This window comes from Cydia strobilella, chromosome Z (genome assembly GCF_947568885.1).
Source record: "Cydia strobilella chromosome Z, ilCydStro3.1, whole genome shotgun sequence".
NCBI classification, from domain to species: domain Eukaryota; kingdom Metazoa; phylum Arthropoda; class Insecta; order Lepidoptera; family Tortricidae; genus Cydia; species Cydia strobilella.
The window spans coordinates 7,934,357-7,956,175 of NC_086068.1; the positions used below are offsets into that span (position 1 = coordinate 7,934,357).

Here is a 21,819-nt window from a genome sequence, read left to right on the forward strand (position 1 = left end):
GCTTCTAGAAATATCAATTCACTCCAGGGAGTGACGAAAGTCGCACTTTCGTCACTGTTTTTTCGCAAGAAAGTAGGCTTGTTCGAGCTGCGGAGGTGAAAAGCAAATTATTTCATAAGTATTTACTCTATTTACGTCGTACTGATCAAAAAGTACATGAAAATTCACTTGCTATTTGTGGTTATGTGAGACTGTATAGCTCACAGCTGCTATATATGTTAACGTATGAAATTATGTTTTTATTTTAATACGTAGGTAAATACTTTTCAGAATTGTTAAGACTTCATAGATATTCACCACGAACAAAAATTCGCTGAGCCAAGAGAAACTAAGTCATTCGTGAGAAAATACGTTTGAAAATATATTCGCTCGCAGACGGAGTTCCAATCCTTTCTTAAAATGCGTGGGACAGAACTTATTTACATAGCTAGCCCGATGTTTGCTCATTTAATTAAGAAGGGTAGAGCGCACAGTCACCCACTGCTGTCGTGCTCAGCAAAAAGTTCTATCTGCTTTGGAACTTCATAATGACACACAACTTTAAAGCCTAATTTATATATACATCCTAAGTATCAGTTTAGGCCAGAAAGCATGTCACCAATTTATGACAAAGGTCCTCAGAGCTAGAAACCATATATTAAGCAATCGTTAAGCGTCACATCTTCAATCATGCATGCACTGGCAAATTGAACAGGTTAAAATAAAGTAGATTACTTTGCCTATTTACAGTTTATTCGCAAATATTTGTATGTAAGAGATAAATATTATTCACGATACCTTTTTCTCTAAAGGCATTCGCTATTAGGTATTCATTATTTGCGTTTGGCCAGCTTTCGCGGCGTAAAGTTCCAACTGATTTCCATTAATTGCATCCTGCATCTCAACTAAATTCAGTGTTTTGATAAGCAAAAACCGTGGGACAGAGTAGTTATTGAACGAGACGGATAATTTGAAGTGACATATTTATGTAGAAAAAACTAGCCAAGAAATATCAAGAAGCATCAGGTACAATTATCCCGGTATCATTTATACCAGTTAATACAAGATAATCCTTAAAACGTAAGGCAAACAATGCGTTGCTTTTTTCATGTGCTAGAAATAACTATAGAATGATCGACCGGCCGACCGTTGAGGCAGAATAAAAGTACCATCCACACTGTTAACTGTACATCGTTGGACCTTGTGCGTTTTGTAATAAGGCCCACCGATGTACAGTTACGAGTGTTGCTGTTTGTACAGCATTCAAAGCATATATTTTATATTACAATAAGGTATAATTACTTACAATTATTAAGCGCCATCATATAAAATAACAACCAGTTTCTCGAAACTAGTATTTAGTCGTCGGTTCGAGCATTGGCATTGGCACCTCACCCTACTTGCCCTTATTTGGCAACCCTTTGGATTGTAGGCCCATTGAATTCAAATATTAATTTTAGATACGAGTGACCCGGGCACTCAGTGCGTATAAATTTATTAATAAAGGTTTCTGCGGGGAATTCTAGGCAAAGCGGGCGAGCACATTCGTTATTTAGGAAAATTCAGAGCGGCCGCTACCGGAAAATGCTGAATTTTTATATTATGCTTGTTAAGTCGGATGTGCTGGAGCACTCTTTCAAAAGACAAAGGATGCAGCTTAGGATCCAGACGCGGGTAAGGAAGATGTCCAGGGTAGTTTACGAATGTGCGTTTGCTTGAATACGTTTTAACGAGATATCCCACCACACCATCGCAAAATATTACTTGTAAATCCATTCTCACATTTCACCAATGCAAGAGCTTTTGGTTCTATTTAACTCCTTTTTCATCACACTCGCTCAGTAAATGTGGAATTGCACGCAGGCTTAGCGGGAACTATAGAAAAAGCGTTTTCCCTAGGGAGTTATGAAGCTTCTATTATTATAATTAACGGTTTTTTGTCTTTATACTTCATTTTTGTATTGCAAGTGTGATGAAAAACATTGTGTGTAACTCGGGGCATAATAATATATCAAACGAGAGTATAGTTAAATCGCGACGGCTTGCCGGAGCGATTTATAGACTCGAGTTAACTTACGCCCCATGTTGCACAATGTACTATATTACTCCTTTCCTTTAGCAAAGAAAACAAAACCGTGATCGATCAAATCATGTGTGTGAATATAAAATTATAGTTTCAATGGAGCATTTTATATTGCCCTAATACGTGATCGTTGCGCAGTAATCGCTAAGCTACGAACATGTACGCCTTTACCCCATAACCGAAACAACCTTCAATGTTTAAAGCATTGACCAATGAACAATACGAGTACATGTTACTTTACTAAGTATGTATCAATACTTCGCCATACACCCAAAACGATTTCGAGTTAAATGTTGTCGCCCTTACTCATAAAACTTAGTATGCTGCTGTTATCTAGAATAGTTATTGTCTGTAAGAAGTACAAATATCAAAATATATTTAACTATATAAAGTTAATCGAATATGAATGTCAAATTGATTAAAATAAGATAGTCGGAGATTTATGAATAAGGGCATCCGTTGATCATTGTTAAATGTTAATGCATGCAGTAACGTAGCGCTGCGCAATTCGCATAAAATTCGCATAAGCACAAGATGTTATTGTAATGCAAAGCAAATTAATGTAAGCTACAAGTTGACACGCAAATTTCTCAACAGGGCCCGGCGTCCCGCGAGGGCTTATTAGTCAATTAGGGAAAGGTTCCCGCGCGGTAGGTACGCTGACAAACAAACGCTACACAACAGTCATATGTGTTATGTGTCGTACTAAGGACTCGGAGGGTCGATTATTATAAATACAGATAAAACCTGGTCTAACTGTTCATATGTGCATTGTTTTGTATTACTATGTTCTAAGGGTTTGCGCTAACGGTAGTTTTTAGCCATATCTGATATAAGAAGGTTTTAACTTTTATTTTATTTGCTTTACGCTACTTTCATTTCAATATCGTCTAGCAAATACATCTCGGACAAGCCTATCGAGCTTAATTTGAGACTATTTCACTGACTCCTTGGAACGATTTAAAAAAACAAAAGGTTAATATGCTGCCATAACATGTTATCTAAGTTTCCTCTTCATGATTGCTACGGAATAAATGCGGTGAATTTTATTTTTTACATAAAACCGATTTTTCACCCCACGTTTTGGATTTCTTTAAATTTCTGATGCAAGCGAAATGAGGGAGACAGCTAAAATAATCAGCTAAAAACCAAAGCCTAGCGCTAGAGCGGGTCGATAGAAACGCTCCATGGTAACATAGTTATATTGGATGTCAAAGTCGGAGTTGTCGTAACATACCATATTCTCTAAAAGGCCGCCGTGCACAGACCCAAACTTTTTTTTTCTAACTAAAAGAAATGATCAGACCAGCGTCGGCAACAGGCGGCCCGTGAACCTCTCACTTACGGCCCGCGAGCCTCCCTGACTATTTTTCATGTAATATTGAAAAACGACAATACCTGACCAAGTCATAAATATTAACAAAGTGCGGCCCGCGTCAATTTCGTTAACTATTATGTGGCCCTTGGCTGCTAAAAGGTTGTCGACCGCTGGATTAGACTATAATGCCCAGATGTTTCGCTTTACGAATCATATGCAATTGCGGTTTGCATAGTACGATTTTTTGTGTAATATCGTTTTGTTCGCAAAACGTAAATTTTCTTGTAGTATTTGGCCGAAATCGTCATTGTTACTCGGGAGAATTGAGTAAATTTTGTCTAAACCATATGCTTTACGTAGAGCTTCCAGGACGGAATGTGTACCTTATTTAAGCACAAATGTAATTTTGTGTAATTTTCAAATAAAAATGTAATACCAAAAAAACGGCTAAGTTGTATTTATAGTACAAACGATACAATCCTTATATGTACGTTATGTCGTGTCATTTAATTAGCTGCCACGGTTTGATAACTTCTGACTGTCTCAGATAGGAATGTCATCGTCAAGACATGAGCGGTAGCGAACACTTACATAATGTGTTCACGACTGTAAGCAATTCTAACATAATATTATTTATAACTTAACCTTCAGTGACGTGGTTTTCATAAAACTCGATTCTCACTGGCATACCTATTTTGCGACAATTTGAAAAAGTAAGCCAAATTATTTCTGATATGTAAGACGCCAGTGATAAAAGTAAGATTAGCGCACTAACCACGCCACAATGTTAAGTTAGTCTGGTTAGCCAACTTTTGTCAATAGAATAAGGCAGAAAATTTGACAATTTAAGACTACTAATTATTATGAAGAAGGCGCCTTTTTCTACTGATCATTTTTGTCCAGACAATAGTTATAATATTAGTACGCTACCAAAACAATCGATGTAATGATGTAAGTACATAAGGTCGATTCACAAGGGCTGGCACGAATGGAATGAATGAGTGAATGAAAATATCTATATGTGTACCTATCACATTAACCAATAAGTAAAATGATGGATCTGACTGTATACCGATACAGGTGTCACTCATGCAATTACATTTTCGTTCACTGCATTCGATGCCAGCTTTCGTGAATCAACATGTACCTATCCCTTATTCTCTTTCAATTTTTTAGCATACGTACTCAAGGGACACAAATAGTCGTTCCCAGCCCCAATTGAGAAATACCCCGCGTTTATTATGATCCATGAAATATAACACCGCCGCAACAAGATAAGGGTTAGATAGACCCTAAAGGATGTGTCGGTTTCTTTATGAGAGCTAGAGTAACTTTCGCTCCTGAGAATTAGGACAAACAAGATACCTATTACTTTCAACTTTTGATACATCAGACTTCAAATTTTAATACGTATGTTTTTAGTCGCCAACTAAATATCTTACAACAAACAAACACAACTATAAACATAGCTGCGTCGTAAGAACACTCAAGATTTAATGAATTTCTAATACAACTTTCAATGGTGTAGTTTTAAGGGCACCAATATTTTAATATTTAAAATTAGATGAACGAACAATAAAGTATATCATCTGTCAGTGGAATATGAATAAACTCGTTTTTTGCGTGTCACGGTAAACAAATCGAAAGGGGAGATGCGAGATACGCGGGGAGAGAGAGGCACCTCGGTGCCTGTGGGGTGCTACCGCATAGTTTACTTATTTCGACGAGCCTTGCTTTGAACCCACAAAGCTCGTTATAAGGTCGCAGGTGGAATCGCGCGCCGCCGTGGCTTTAAGGATTATATAAACCAAAACGAGTATGCTACATCATTTTAGTACAAGAACATAATAATATGAATCGTACATATTTACATTTATTTATTAGACTGTTCAACTTTAACGCAAAGGGCTCTAAGCGCGACGGATTTATTGAAAGCATCTGGCTATTGTTGTTTAAGGCTGTTAAAACTCGAAACTTTGTTGCAAACGCTACGAATGCTAAGCTAAATTTAGTGTAATAAAAAGTTAATTTATGACTTGAGCGCTGAGCACGCTGAACGCTCGTTATTTGACCCGGCCTTAATGTACAATGGCGATCCATCATTCCATTCAAGTACGGCGCGATGCACGCCTATAGACGAAAATTTAATTTAAAACTGTTGCACAACCGCACGAAGCTATTACAAATACAAATGGGAGCATAAGGCGTGAAATATCATACAATTATCACTCCCGCTATCACAACACAAACGGAACTCCCAAACAACAAGAGAGAACGCGTGCCCTCCCCCTAACACCTTTCTTGCGTTCGTGCGATGCTACATTCTTAATGAGGGTTTATTTATGTAGTTTTAACTTAAGAATGGCGTAGTGGCATAATGGGTATGCGAATTACATATTTATAATAGCTCAAAGGCTCGTTGTGGGTTACTATTCAATGCGCCGCTAACGACGTGCGCGCCACAATAAACATTACGGAGCACGCCGGACGCCGGAATCGACCAAACTAGTGCATACGTAGTCGAGGGATACAATATTCCCATATAACGAGTTGTGTGCTTGATCGTTTTGTTGAGCCTCGCCTGGCTCTGGAAGCTAATAAAGTAATCAATCAAGCGTACAATCGTACAATGGCTTCTCAGACTGTCTACGCTGGAAGCATTTTCCGGTCGCCGTCGCATTACAAAATGACAAAATGTCTTCATTTTTCTAGCCGAGGAAGACTCCATTGTGGCCCTTTTGCCTTGTACCTTGTACCCCTCAAACGAACAAAAGACAATCGTCTATAGGTCAAAATGCAAATAGAATTCGCTTGTTGCGTGTCTCGTTAACTCAAGCAGAGTCTCTTGTTGCTCAGCGCTCGAAAACAAATTGCAAACGTCATAAAGCCAGTTTTGAATATTAATAAAGACGAATAAACGATCCCCGTTTACGCAACCGTTCCGCTAACAGCGGTTCGCAAGTGCGCATGCTTCTGACGTCTCAGCGATTGAAATATAATTATTTTACGACCAAATTTACCGCCTAATTCTTTATTAGGGAAACCGTACTAGAGTAAAGCAACATTTAAGTAATTTGTGTGAGCGAAAAATAAATGTCGAGTGGGGAAAGTTTCAGAAGCTCAGAGCTTGTGCGTGCTTATACTCTTGCGTGACATGTAGTCGTCTAATGAATAATAAACAGCGGTGGCGACTCGCTACTCATTCATATCCATCCACGAAAGGCATACATATTCTTTTTTACATAAAACGATTGAGTGTCAACTTAAACCGCTTACAATATTGGCTTTGCCACATATAAATATAAGGGTATCGCCGGAGCGGACGACGACGTTACCTAGATACTGGTGGTGGTGCCGGTTCTTCCCATTACAACCAAGTCAACCAACCAATTTTTTTCTCGAACTAAACCACTTTGCGTGATACCGTTGGAACTATTATTTTAATTACTTTCATTGTACAAGAAGTCGTTAGCATATTGTTTTCCCCTTCTCCATTTTTCAGGCTCAGTGGCTTTCACGACAAATATGTGCGGCCATATTATTTCGGCGGCGATAACGGCGTGGCTTAACCTTAATTACTTTTCTAACTATTCGATGTCCAGATGTGACTGTTAATATAGGGTGGTAGGTAATTACATGTTGAATGTTGAAAAATCGATAAAGCAGGTCAAAGAGCTCACGAAAAGCATAATACATCGTAAATTCGCGACTTTAATACCCGTGGCAATAGAGGTTATTATAGTTTATGTGACACGAGGGCAGATAATGACCGCTGGCGTATAATTGTAATTTGAGCAATTATGTTTAATTTTGTAGTAACTTATTCGATTATCGATTGGAGGAATGTTGTGCAGGTCGATTGGTCGGGCAAGTTGTGGTAGTTCGAGATGTTTCGGTTATTGCATACCTATTGCCTGGAAATGTTGGAATCAAAGACGCTCGAAATAACTCGATTGAGCATATTGTATGTCAGCAACCATGGAGTCGGGTCCAATATTTGCTTAGTTGGAAGTATGAGATCTACAGTTTCAATGTTATTTCTAGTTTCAATTTACGCTTTTGATCTGAAAACTTGGGTACGAACTGAAACTTTCGTAATCAAATAACGGCTCCATTATTATTAACAAACATGGTTTATATGATTGTACAATATCTGGTCGACCGAGCTCTGGGGGCCTAGACAATCGCCAAACGAAAATGTATTGGAATGACGAATACTACGAAAAGACATGTGATTATTTCGATACATTATTAGTTTCCATTGGCGTTATCTATCAACGATTGTAATCTTGGCTAGGCCCCCTGTCCCAAAATACTAAAGCAAGCATCATGGCAAGTACTTACGTCTATCATTCGCATTCATTAAAAATAGTGTTTGACGACCGGTCTGACCTAGTGGGTAGTGACCCTGCCTGTGAAGCCGCTGGTTCTGGGTTCGAATCCCGGTAAGGGCATTTATTTGTGTGATGAGCAATGTTTTCTATGTATTTAAGTATTTATATATTATATATATATCGTTGTCTGAGTACCCATAACACAAGCCTCCTTGGGCTTACCTTGGGGCTCAATCTGTGTAAGAATGTTTATTTATTTATTTAGGTTCATGTATAAAATTTAGGGTTGTAATTTTACTATAAAATTAAATTGAGCCAGATCCATATTTTGTCTTTGTGAGTCATAGGTAGGTCATATTTTAAATTTTCACGAATTCAATAGTGTCGTTTTCAAGTTACGTTAAAGTCTAAGTCGAATGTCACTTAATTGAAGCAATGTTGGTTAATTCAATCTAAAACAAATGTTTGTTTTTATAATATACATATACAGGGTGACTTTAGCCATTGGACAAACCCTGAAATCCCACGTAGGGTTACTTCTTAGGAATGCTCTACCGTTAGTATTTTTTTTTTTTAAACAAAAGATACAAAAAACATATGTTTCATATAAAAGTTATTTCCAATAATCGACAACAAAAAGAAGCATACTGTATTAATCATTGGCAGTGCTTTTGACAATTTGTTCGAAAATATGCGGCAATGATGTCATTTGTCAAAAGTCAGAATCTTAATAGTGTCATAAATAAAAATGATAATCAAAAAGGTCGAAGGTTTCATACTATTTATGACCTCAGGAGCTAACACATATAGGCTGCTACAAAGTAAAAAATCGTAATTTGTTAATTTCTTCGTAACCTCTACACCGGTTGTTATTATGATACTTTGTGTACTGGTTCTAAATACCCTGATCAAGAGCTCTAATGCATAGTACATTTCGGCTTTGTCCAATGGCCAGGGACATCCTGTATTCTTATTAGTATTGATTTAAACTGGTGCATATATCGGGAAGCAAACAAAGCAATGTAAGCAGTCTTAATGAGCTGTAATGGCGTGGCGTGGCGTGGCGGCATGTTGTTGTCAACTAACGATTAGGGAACAAAGGAAGCAATCATAAACGGATTACCTACCTACTCTCTTTGCCCAATCAATCGGAAACTTGGGCACTCTGATGTAAGCGCCTACGCAGAGATTACTTATTTTTAGATTTAGATTGGGATATTATCGCGGGAGCGTCTTGTAACATCTAGAAATTAGGAATATTAATGAAGTTCAGTGTCAATTCGACCAACATAACAGAGTACATAACTTTTTTCTGACAAGATTGGCGTAATCGCAGATTAAGTTACGGACCTTAATACGGAATGGAATACGAATATCAATACCCTTACTCATATTTAACTTAAAACGTATTAGTATTTCCATTTCATAAATATGGTTGCGTCAAAAAATACATGGATATCCTAGAGGTAACGTTCTAAATTTAGCTCTACGTTTGACCTTTTATCTGAACTGAAATTAGCATATTTTATTTGATGTGATCTGCTGTTGGCCATTTTTTTTTAAATATATACTTGTACAGTCGCGTGAGATTTATAGTAGTACTAGTAGAAGGTGTATTTTGGCATTGTTTTCTGCAATTCACTGTCAGCCAAAATTTATACTTCATCAGATCTCACTAAGAGACAGAGAGAAAATCGGCAGACCTACAATTCCTACGAATCGAGGTTTGACGAAGTCACGCGTACCGAGAATTTCGTAAAAAAATCCAACTGAGCATGCGTAGCACTTATACCAACTACCTAAAGTCTACAAGTGGTCATTGAAGTGTGTTTTAGTTTGTACTTTAGGCAGGCCACTTGCTTCCGTTTCCAAGCGTTTAAACGCCGCCGCCCGTGACGCGTTTCGCTATTGTCACAACCGGTCGGGCACGTGAACTGGGTAGGAACACGCGTGCGCGGGCGCCGCCAGTGAATACTAAGCGAATAGGTGAGTAACACGCTAAAACTGTGTTTTACATGACGGACAACGGGTTAACAGTATTGGCGATAGGCATCGGCGCCTCTAGGCCTCACATTCCGATAGGGAAAAAACTCGGTTGGGTTATAACGGCCGCTTTTTATGTCTCCGTCAAAAGCTTAATAGCTTTTAAATGTGACACTAATTTCATGACAGACAGGCCAACAGCGATGATTAACTGAGTGTGTGCTCAGCAAACATCCTTCCGTCCTTTTATATATGTATCATTTATTCCTTTGTAATTATTCCATTAACCCTTAAATGCATGATTTTTTGTATAACTTTTTAATAAATTGAAATAGATGTGTCATGCTGTATAAAAGTAATAAATGTGATTTTGGATAGCTGCATATTGAGCCACGGACCATCAAATATACGATGCATATATACATCATTATGCATTTAAGGGTTAAGAAGGTAAGACGATTAAAACATTCAGTAATGATATAACAGTTTTTGGGCGCCAACATACGGATAGTTACCTACTTAAAACTTAAACATAACTCGGAAATACTACATATATAGTTGGCCACAACAATCATAATTACAAAAATACACAATCCGTGAGAAATGCAAGCTTCGAAGTTTGCGTGTGACGAACAACAGAGACATAACATAGATCAGAGAGTAAACAGAGGCCTTAAAGTTTCATCAAACGGACCACTATATACATCCTTGCCTGAAAACAATTGAATTGCAGATCGCACAATTCACGCCAAGTGTCCGGGCCGGCATTAGTAATGATTCGAGAAGTTTCCATTACAAGTTTCATTGAAATATGACGGCGCAACGTAGCTCTTAAAGTATTTGGTGTTCGTATATGTATAACTTTCCAGCACAAGAGCAGGAACTGGGAAGTTTCTAATTAAATATTAAAGCGGCCCATGCACAGACATCGAAGTGGGACGGGCCACTAACTTCAATTTTCGATAGCATTTAAATGACGTGTTTATGTGCGCGAAGTCAAACGCCGAGGCACTACCGTTAACAAATTAAACTAATATAAAGTTCCATTGTCGATAAATAGTGTGGCAACGTACTAACGTTATTAAATTTTCAAGTAAAAGTGTACACCAGTTGGTTTATAAAGTTCTATTAAAAATTCAGTTGCAAAATGCTTGGCCGTTCCGTTACAAATGAAATTGTTTTCAAGAAACTCATTGTTCAGACCGCTCGGGTTTCAGCGGGAGGGTTTTAACTTTGTCCCGTTATATATATAGGCGGGTACTGGGTACATTGGAAAATGGTAGCCCACGTAAAAATATAATAAAAATATAAAAAATATAATAGTCAGGTATATAGATGCACTTACATATGTCGAGGCCGCGCGCGGACGTGGCCAGAAGCAGCGCAGCTACCACACACGGCACCATCTCGCCGCGCTCACTTCACCATCTGTACCTACGCCGCATGTCTGTAACAAACAAACAAACGTAAATAAAAAATTAAATATCCTGCATCAAGTACGTAAGCCGACAGAAAACTTAAATGGTTTCAGAAAACCATTGGCTAAAGCTAAAGAGCGTTCCAAATAAGTAAGTATACATAGGGTATAAGTATACCTACACTGGAAAATATCCCCCGCTTCAGCAAGTCGGGTCAAAAGTAATTAAATCTAGAGTAGGTAACCACCGTTGCGGTCGGAAAAATTGCTAGATGTACATTATTTCACGTCGGACACGAGATTGGGGTCTATACGAAACCGTCAGCAGCAGATACTGAGGTGACGCGGCATGAGTGTGAAATGTATTATGCTTGGCTTAAGAGAAAATGCAGTCGAAATAGGTATAAAACGTTGTTGTCTTAAGTCTCACGTGTCTGTCCATGAAAGGAGCGACTCCGTTCGGATTACGCATAAAACAGGCCAAAATAGCATGGTATATTTCCCAATTGTCCTCCTTCATAGCTTGATCAATAGTAATAATATATTATATAAGTACAGTTAAGGGAATAAATATATATACATTCCCAGTTTCAAAAATATGTGTACGCTCTTACACCTTAGACAATAAAGTCGTGTTCACATATTTATGAGCCATTTGTCTGGATCGATATTTTTGCCTTCGACTAGTTAGTAAACTGCAAAGATAATTTTAAAGGGCTGTTGCAAATTTTGCTTTATAGAGAAAACAACATGTGACTTACACAATAATGTTCATAATGCAGTACGAAAATAGGAGAGAAATAGTCTCCGCTTTCCCAATAAGTGCAAAGAACCTCTTCGAATTCCATTCAACGCGCTTCGGATCCTAAGACTATTCAGTAGGTGGACTATTCAGTACATTGGAAGTGCTCTTGTTAGGGCACAGTTAGGTCCCAGGCAATACGCTTAGATTTATAATATTTCGAGTATTTGCGGTGCGTCTATCGAAATCTATTGTTTCCGACCAATAATATGCTTTCAGTGGTGATTAAATCTTAGTAGAGTTTGTGAACTCGAACGGCAGAGATTGACGAATTGAAAGCTCTGGCGTCCGACGCACAACACAACCTTCCGGAGATAAGGTTAGCTCCATTATGTATCGGAGTATTGCGGAGTCTGCATCGAACACATCCCAGATAGAGTTCCGAACAGGTATATGTAAACGTTAAATCTGTATATTCCAAGTTTGCACGACGTGTATTCATATTTATAAATGTGATTTGTCCATGAAGTATGTACATACGTATCGGTAAATGCAAACTTTTGGTGAGTAACTATCGCGGTAACCGAAGACAATATTATAACTTTTTTTTACTACCCCCAAAGAAGCTTATATAAATAAAAATGTATCATTACACGTAATAAAGGTAAAATATGAAATGAGACAAGTTAAATATGAAAACTGGCCAACTTTAGTTAGGAGCTCGAAACACGGGGCAGTCGGGGTGAGTGTCGAAAAGGCTTATGGGCATAGGAGAAACGGCTCCCACGGGACCTTTTACCCGAAAAGGCTTGGGTAATATACACTCTGTCATCGTTTGTTGCACTTCAGAGCGCGTCTGTGAGCGAGCGTCAAAGCCTCTGCTAAATAAAAACTAAACATACCGGTCATTCATATACTAACTTTATTAATAAACAAATAGTATTTGTCTTTGTTTCGTGTTCCTACTCGTACTTCGAAGGACTATACTTTGTACTGTCAGCACCAATAGTAGTCTATGAAACAACGCGCAAAAAGTGTCTGCCACACTGGAGTACTTTTCTATAGAGATATATATTTATAGTTCGCAATCAAAAGTATCTGTAACAGTTATTGTTCTACATTTGTATAGAGTCCTATCTCTTTTCGTTAATCTATTAGAGGATGGTAGATGCTTTTGAGGCATAGTCTAATCTGCTACTTTGGTTGCTGGCTGTCTTCAGAGAATAAAGTTCATAGCTTTGTTTAATTGTCTAAATGCATTCTTAACGTGTACGAACATTTCTCTTGCGTAAGAAACGTCACATCTAGAGGAGACTTTAAAAATATGACTTTGGTGTGATATTCATTGATACCAGATCATATTTATTCGAAACGCGCCTACTTGTACGTGTATACACAAGGGTAGGAAATATAAACATATGATAACTAAAGTACAAAGTTCACCCGCTTCATACAGACAATATGAACTAAAATAACTTACGGGAACAGTAAGCATCAACTTTTGTTTTTGGGGATGTGTACAACAAGCGTGAGTTGCCGACAGTCGTAACTATTATTGTTAGTCTGAGACTAGTCTTTAGTGCATTCCTGGTACGGATTGAGAAACAGTTTTATTGACAAACAAGTTACATACATCTATAAATTGTATATACAGATGTCAATTACAATGAAAAAATCAACGATGATCAACTCTAGCCAACGTGGGACTCGAACTCACATCTTTGGATTGCCAGTACAATGCGTTACCAATTGCACCTGCTGACCATCCGTCAATAAACGCGAATTTAGTCATTGCAACCGTAATTGACATCTGTATAAACAATTTATAGATTGTAATAATGTGGTACGTCCCACAATAAAAAAAGTGAAAAAAATATAAACATTTACATTTATGAAAAACATAATTCCCTAACTAATCTAGGTTCTCGGTTCCTTAATCAACCCAGGTTTTTTATACATTTAGTATAAAATAAAATAAGAAAAATCACATGTTCATTTCCATGCCAATTAGTCATTATAAGCTTAAGGAAAACACTGTTTGCACACATCACAATAAAACTAATATATCGAAAATAGAGCTTACATACATTACTTTCCGTTACTTCCGTTTTTCGCCCTTCCCAATGCTCTTCTAATAATAATAGTAATATTTCATACACTGTTATCATCCTAAAGTTGAATAGGAATATTTGACTTAAAAAAAGAGTATTTGAAAAATTTAACGTTTTTCATACTCAGTACGGAATAGTTATTTACGATACAAGTGCGGAAAATAGGAAATTCGAAACGAGTGGCGATAAATTAAAACACGACCGCAGGGAGTGTTTTAAATCGACACGAGTAGCGAATTACCTATTCGCACGTGTGTCGTACAACGTTTTACAGTACATATGCCCCTTTAAATTTTCGACATATGCACGAAAAGTGCTCTTTTCCGCACTAGTGCGAAAAAGTAGCACCATATGTACTGTAAATATATTTATCACCTCAGCAGCTCGAACAAGCCTACTTTCGTCACTCCAGGGAGTGAAACAAAGTACTGCCACTTCATACTTCTATTACGAATTGTTTTTTCTTGTTTTTTTTTTGTTTCTATATTATTCTGGGTAATTCGTTTACATTTTAACCTTTAATATGTTCTCACTACTGAGGTGAAAAATTATATGTGCAACACGAGAGCAAAGTTATTTAACATCTCGTGTTTTTGAGTCCCTCGCTACGCTTAAGATTCTAACTTAGAATCACTCGCTTTGCTCGTGATTTAATTATAGAATCTTTCGCTTTCTCGGGACTCAAAATAAACACTCGCAAGAAAAACCAACTTTCCTCTCTTGTTGCACAAATAACTATTTAGAAGCCTTTGAACATGGATAGAAATGGAATCTATTGGTAAAAAAATATTGTCAATAATTGTTAATTAAAATGTTCGGTCTTCTAAGGCCATATTGGCGTAGCAGCACGGGATTTGGGTGCCCCATTTAAAAAGCCCAAACTGTATAAAAATCTGTTTAAATATCTGTTTGAGCACAATATGCAGTTTTCAATTAAAGGAACAAGACTATCTAACCACTAGACCTCCGTTCCGAAAACTTATTGCAAGCAAAACTAAAATAAAAGTAGGAGTAAGCTTGCAGTCAATAAACATGCAAAAACAACAACATACAACACTTACTTTCTACTTACGTAAACATTTTCCTTTTCACAAGATTCGGTTTAGTAAAGTTCTGAGGCAACGCTCAACGATGCGACATCGACACGTGTATGTATATAACCTCCTTACATAAGGATAGTACAGGAATAGTGTACAAATAACACTTATCACTTGACTAACTTAAATTTTTTGACTGCACGTTATGGATTTTCTTAATTTTTTTTAACACGCGATGTCCACTGTAACGGAAGGTGTTTTAATAAGATAAAAATCTGACAGTTTAAATTGAATACGGAAAATGAAATGAAATGAAATGAAATTTCGAATTAAATCTTAGCCAGAATAAGTATCTATACATCTCGTTAAACAAAGTCCCCCGCCGCGTCTGTCTGTTTGTATGTATGTAAGTATGTATGTTCGCGATAAACTCAAAAACTACTGAACGGATTTTTATGCGGTTTTCACCTATCAATAGAGTGATTCTTGAGGAAGGTTTAGGTGTATAATTTAAGGATAATCCGTGCGAAGACGGGGCGGGACGCTAGTCAAGGATAATTCAACTCTTTCGACAGGCACCGGCATTTTTATTACACAACTACTTCTTTACGAATATTGTTAGTAAAACTATAAATAAACGACAAAATTTGACAGAAAAAAAAAATATTTCGTAATTGCACTGAAACTGTAAAAAAAGTTTTTGATCATAAATGTACCTTTGCCTGGTTTTGGTTGAGTTTATTTAAAATTAAAAACTTATTTTTATAAAATCTAGAATTTGGGAACTGTTCAATTAAAAATTAGTAGTTACAATAAGTATCCCTGGACGAAAGCACTTAGGACATCAATAAATATAGAAATGCAATATATCATCAACTTATAGTACGACGAGTCTAACACTAGGGCATCCTAGAATACCTAGAGCGCGCGACTGAGGCGGGCGTCTAGCCTCGAAGCCTTCAACGTACTAATCAAACTTCACGTGAAACAAGTGTAACGCAGCTTCACATACATGCACTGCGCTGCATCTATGTACGTTACTAGTTGCTAACTTACTAGATTCTAGTGGCTCGCTGACTAAACGAAGCACAAACAACGTCTAGGTATTTATTGATCAAGCAAATCTTGTCAGTACAAAAAAAACTGCAAATTTAAAAAATGTAGGCGCGAAGGGTTCTCGTCCCATAGTAAATTTGAATGTCGCGCCTTTTTCTACTGACAAGATTTGCTTGACCAACTATAGCCAAACATATTGAAAACTAACTCCTAATACATTCCAGTTTCGCGTAAATCATTGCGTTCAATTCATTAAAAAAATAACTGAAAAGGGAAAAATAACTATAACAATACCAATATAAAAATAGACTGAGTAATGTATAATTTGCTGCTCTGAAAACTTGTCAAAAAAACTGTTAAAGGCACAGTATGTATAAGTTACTCTATGGTTTACTAAAAAAGACTAGTGCTGCACTCTGGTGGCAGAACATTGCAGTAATACCCCCTATAGGTAACAAAGTATTATTTGTATCACCCGCCTGCACCACCTTAAAGTATTTGGTTTAGTTTGGTAAATTATAAATTACTCAGTCGAATTGTATAAAGGTAAATAGGTATTGTGATACAGAACGACGAAAATTTACAAAATAACATAACTAATACACTGACAAAACTGACAGACTGGTTGACTGACCATAATTTGGATATAAATTTTTCAAAAACCAAAATTATGCAATTTAGACCATACCAAAAAGACGCGTTGGATATAAATTACTCATTTAACGGACAAACAATAGAATGTGTAGATACATTCACCCTCCTTGGTTTAAATATTGATACGCACATTAATTGGAAATCACATATCCAAAAATTAGCCAGTAAACTTTCGACATTCTTATATGCTCTAAGAGAATTAAAACGATCAACGAACTTCGAATGCGCTCTAGCGGCTTACTACGCATACGCCTTTTCGTGGCTTAATTACGGGATAATCCTTTGGGGAAACAGTACAGATATAGAAGAAATATTCGTATTAAAAAAAAAATGCATACGAACACTGGCTAATATAAAGGTACCAGACAGTTGTAGACCCTATTTTGTTCAATATAAAATCCTGACATTAACATCAATCTACATATTCGAGATTTGTAAGTTCGTTAGGAAATATCCACATTTTTTTCCAAAATTTGCCGACCGTCCTCGACGATATGAAAGTAGATACAAGCACAACCTGGCACCACCCGAACGTTCAGTACTACACCTACACAAAACAAGCCCAAAAATGATGGCCATTAAAATATATAACAAACTCGGCGACGATATTAAACTTCAGACATCAGATAAACATTTTAACAAACTGTTGAAGAACTTATTAGTTAACAAATGCTACTATAAATTGAATGATTTCTTGGAAGATAAAAATGATCACGAATGTTACTAGTTTTAATTGAATTTAATGTTAAGGTTAATGATCACGAATGGTATTATTTTTAATGGAATTTAATGTTAATTGTTAATTATTAGTTTTAATTATTACTCACATTATTATTTTTATTCGATTTATTTTTTACCAATTCTTATTAAACATTGCATGACATACAAATTCTTAATCTTGACATTCTTGACATAACTATTAAATAAACAAATATTATACAGATACCCTACATTTTCAATGTTAAATTTAATTGTTAATAATATCTCCAAGACATTAATAAATTTGTTGCAATATAATTTTAAATTACAATGTCTTAACCATTGTCATAAGACCAAGTTTATATAATGATTACATTAATACTAATACCTAGCATACATTAGATTTAAGACTATTGCTGTGCCCTACCAGGGTCCATGTGAAACCCACTATGTATGTACCACCAAATGTAAACCATGGATGCAATAAATAAATTATGAATTATGAATTACTTGTTTTTCCCTTTTCATTTAATTTTCTTAAGCCGTCGGGTTTTTTGTTTTTATATTAATAACTGCATTTCAGAGTTTTTAGTGTTGGTTACGTATATATATTTTTGAAATGGTATTTTCTTTCATTTGATACCCATAATATGCTATATGGTGTGAAAAAAAAACATTTTTTGTTCATTAGCAGGTGCCATTTTCAAAATTTATATATGTCACTACCACAATTCTGAGAATTCAACGACACCTCATATGTCAAAAACCGTCCATCCGTTTGGGCTGTAGGGCGTGCCAAAGAAACGGACATACATACGCTCGAAAAACATTACCCTCCTTCTGACGCAGCTGGGTATAAAAGTAGGTATTGAAATTATATTATACGCGTGTTTGCCTCCACAATCATCTTGATTCGTGAATATTCACGGTAAAGTATTTTCAACGCAAAAACGGATTTCATTTGCCATGACGAAGTGTTTCAGGGAGCTTGAAATTACAAACTACTGAAAATAACACTTGAAATACATTGTTCCTTGTGCTGTCCCAAACACGTTCGGTCGCCTGGACTAGCTAACATGACTGTTTAGGTAGATCTGTCTGGCAAACTATAAAGTATTAGTCCCTCTCAAAACTTGCATACTTGCCAGTAAGGGACGCAAATCGTATTGGTACGTATGTTGACGAGTCCATCAATTGGATAAGATCAGATAAGATCGTGAGCAGAGATGTCGGCTGTCTAGCTTGCGTTTCTCATATCAAGCCACAATGCAAAATTGTTTCGATAATGCACCTTACTAGGGTCAAAGGATTTTGGAGGTTATGAATGGGAAATATGGATGAAAATGTACTTGATTCATTAGTAATATTTCAAATTTAATTATATCTATTTACCTTCTAGCTAAAAGCGATTTCCATATATAGACTACCTTTTATTGTACCCGACAACTACTTACGTGGTCGAAGCCATCGCCTCCTAGTGAATGAAACCTTTCACAGTATTTCACACGATAGTACACTAGTATCCGTACCATGAGTCACTGACAGTGTCAAAGCTGACATGACAGACTAATGTCTACGTAATTTACTTTCTATACATCTCGCTCGCACTAATATGCGAGTACGGGCGAGATGCATAGAAAGTATATTACGTTCTCGATAGCGTTTATATCAATGCCTAACTGATGGTAGCCACACAGTACATCTCCAATCGTCCGCTCCCGGACACTCCTCAACATTTTTTTATCTTTTGCACCTGACTGCGACTTGTTTGCCAACAAAAATCATGAACTTTTTAAAGATTTTTCTACGTTATTGTGAATCAACATAGGTAGCTTTTTTTTCTATTACGAAAAGGCAAGCATTTGACCGCAATCTCACCTGATGGTAAGTGCCTGCATGCTTACCTAAAATATGTCTATTCACAGCTTATTAATTATTGTCATATTTATCGTGTAATTTTATTACCTATAGCTTTATTATTACTTAATTTTACAGCGCAATGGCGCCCCTTAGCTGTAATGCTGTAAAATTTTATCTGAATAAATATATGCATATACGCACGCCAGTCTTGGTCTTTACAAAACAAGGTTTGATCGTAAAAAGTTACCGGTTTCCATTGCTCTTAGGGTGTTTTCGCAACGTGGACAGAGCGTTACGAGAACAAACATCAATTAAGCAAATAAGTGTAAATAAAAAATAAAGGCTTTCACAATTTGTTTTACCTACTTGTACATTTAGTAAGGAAATTATTATTCTTTTTCTTCCGTCTGGGAGCACAATTAGTGGGGTCGGAGGCAATTAGGTTTTTTTTTTTCATTCCAGCTAGTGACATTGTTGACTACATATTGTTATTTATGCTTAGACATTTTTTTATTAAATTTACTTGTCTGGGACAATTCGGAACTAAGGAAATGTTAAGATTTGATTCGTTTTTGCCATCACAACAATTGGAGTTTTTCTTTATCGATAAATTCACACAACAATGCCATATTTATGCTTGAATCTACTGAAGCCATAGAAAAGTTCAAATATGTACGGCAGGTCATTTATGTTACCAAGACATAAGTTGCGTAAGTAATGCGAACCGATGTGTGTTAAAATGAGACCAAAAGCTTTTTTTTAATGGGAAAAGTGTGCAAGTTTGTGGAGAGAGATTTGAAATGTGGTAAGTAGAGGGACTTAAGTACATATGTACACTGGCCATGATCCTTGCAAATGTGTACTTATGAATGAAATATGCCATTGAAAGGAAACTTGAAGGCAAACTTGAAGGCAAACTTTTCGTCAGAGGAAAGCCAAGGAAGGAATGCGTGGGCAGCAAAAGAAATCGTATTAGAAAATCTAAAGCAGTACTTAACAGTGAGTTTACGAAATCGGTAGAAACCAAGTTTAGGCGTAGGAACCTACTAGGACAAGAGCTGACGAAATTAAATTTCTAACTAGAGTTTAATAGAGTTCCCTTATTTATTTTTTACATTGTGTTTACTAGTCCATCTACTGGGCCTTACTGAAAATCAGCGTCGCGGAGTGTGCCATGTTGGCTCACACCGTGACACTAAGCTGACCATTTAGCGCAACCTCATTCTGTTTAATTATTTCTAGTTTTAGTCTTGTTATGTTGTGCTAATAAATGCTTTTTCTTCCTTCTTTCTAATACACAGAACAGAGCATTGTAAAAGGAGAGATAAGAGATTGTAAAGAATTCTAAGGGCCCAAAATCAAGGGGTCCTGCGGACAATTGAGGTTACATCCAATTCAGCCGACCGATCAAATACCGTAAGGCAACGAAACTTACATGCGAGTTCTCGCGCCATCTAAATGAGCCCTAAGAGATTTGTGCTGTCGAAGAAGGCTCCTTGGCCATGAAGTAGTGAGAGAAGTGGTAAATCAACTCAAAACTAAATTAAGAATTTAAAGACTCAAAACTGATACATCAATAGTTTCGAAATAGCTCTGAGATTACTGTTTCAACTCGGCGACATCGACGCCAAACACTCGAACAAAAGGTAGAGACGTTTACAACTAAAAGTTAGGTTCTAACAGCATCACTTAACTGTCCATTGGTGGACCTTACGCCTTTTGTAATAAGGTCCAGCGGTGGACAGTTAACAGTACCATTGTACCCGTATCTATATACTATTTGCGTCCAGCAACGAAGTTACCTTACCGTATGAAACCCGGCTTACCGTAGAAAAGTATAAAATAAATCGTACCAATATCGATATGTTTTTCAAAAGCAACCCAGATAAGATTGAGCGGTACGTTCATAGTAAATTTTGTAACCACTGTAAATGCACTGCCATCTATCGACATACTTTAAAACTAAAAATGTAGATTTATAAAAATACGTTAAAATGTATTTAAATATGGATAAATGTTTTTTTTTTTTTTTTGCATTAATTATTTTTATATGATTTTGACCCATGTTCTTTCACTGATATGCGTTAAAATTATAAATAACAAACGAAACCGTAAGCGCCCTCTATACGAGAGTAGGCCAAAACTAGTGGCGCCATCTGATCGAGAATCAAATTTTCGTGATTTTCGAGGCACGTTTTTTCCTTAGACTGTATCCATCTATTACGGAGTTATATCTGTCTTTGCTATAAAGTATAAACTAAAGTCAGTTAATAATACAGATCTCTGTATTTTCAGCAGATAAGCGCTCTTAACATCTCCCTAACGCTAACGAGCATGTATGGCAAATCATTCCATAAAGCCACGATAAGAAGCTTAACCCTTGCGGTTGCGCTTTTAGTTTTCAAGTAACTACAAGGGGAAGAAGAGGTTCGTAAGTATCTGATATTGTATAAAGCAAAAAAAAATACAGAAAATTCACTCCTTCACAAAAGTCAGATTTAGGCATAAAATTATACCTATGCTCGTTGCCTGCAAGCAAAATTGAA

At 36.7% G+C, this 21,819-nt stretch overlaps 1 protein-coding gene across 3 annotated transcripts in view; it reads right to left on the reverse strand.

Annotated features, from left to right (window-relative positions):
- Positions 1–21,819, reverse strand: part of LOC134754196 (discoidin domain-containing receptor 2-like) — a 102,614-nt gene that overhangs the window by 63,507 nt on the left and 17,288 nt on the right. For 2 of the 3 annotated variants that reach the window (XM_063690342.1, XM_063690339.1), the window contains exon 2: positions 11,043–11,144. In XM_063690342.1, coding sequence (XP_063546412.1) covers positions 11,043–11,103 — 61 coding nt within the window. In that variant the 5' untranslated portion in view covers positions 11,104–11,144. Of the gene's footprint in view, positions 1–11,042; positions 11,145–15,039; positions 15,172–21,819 lie in introns of those variants that run through there. The other variant, XM_063690341.1, reaches the window with a different exon arrangement.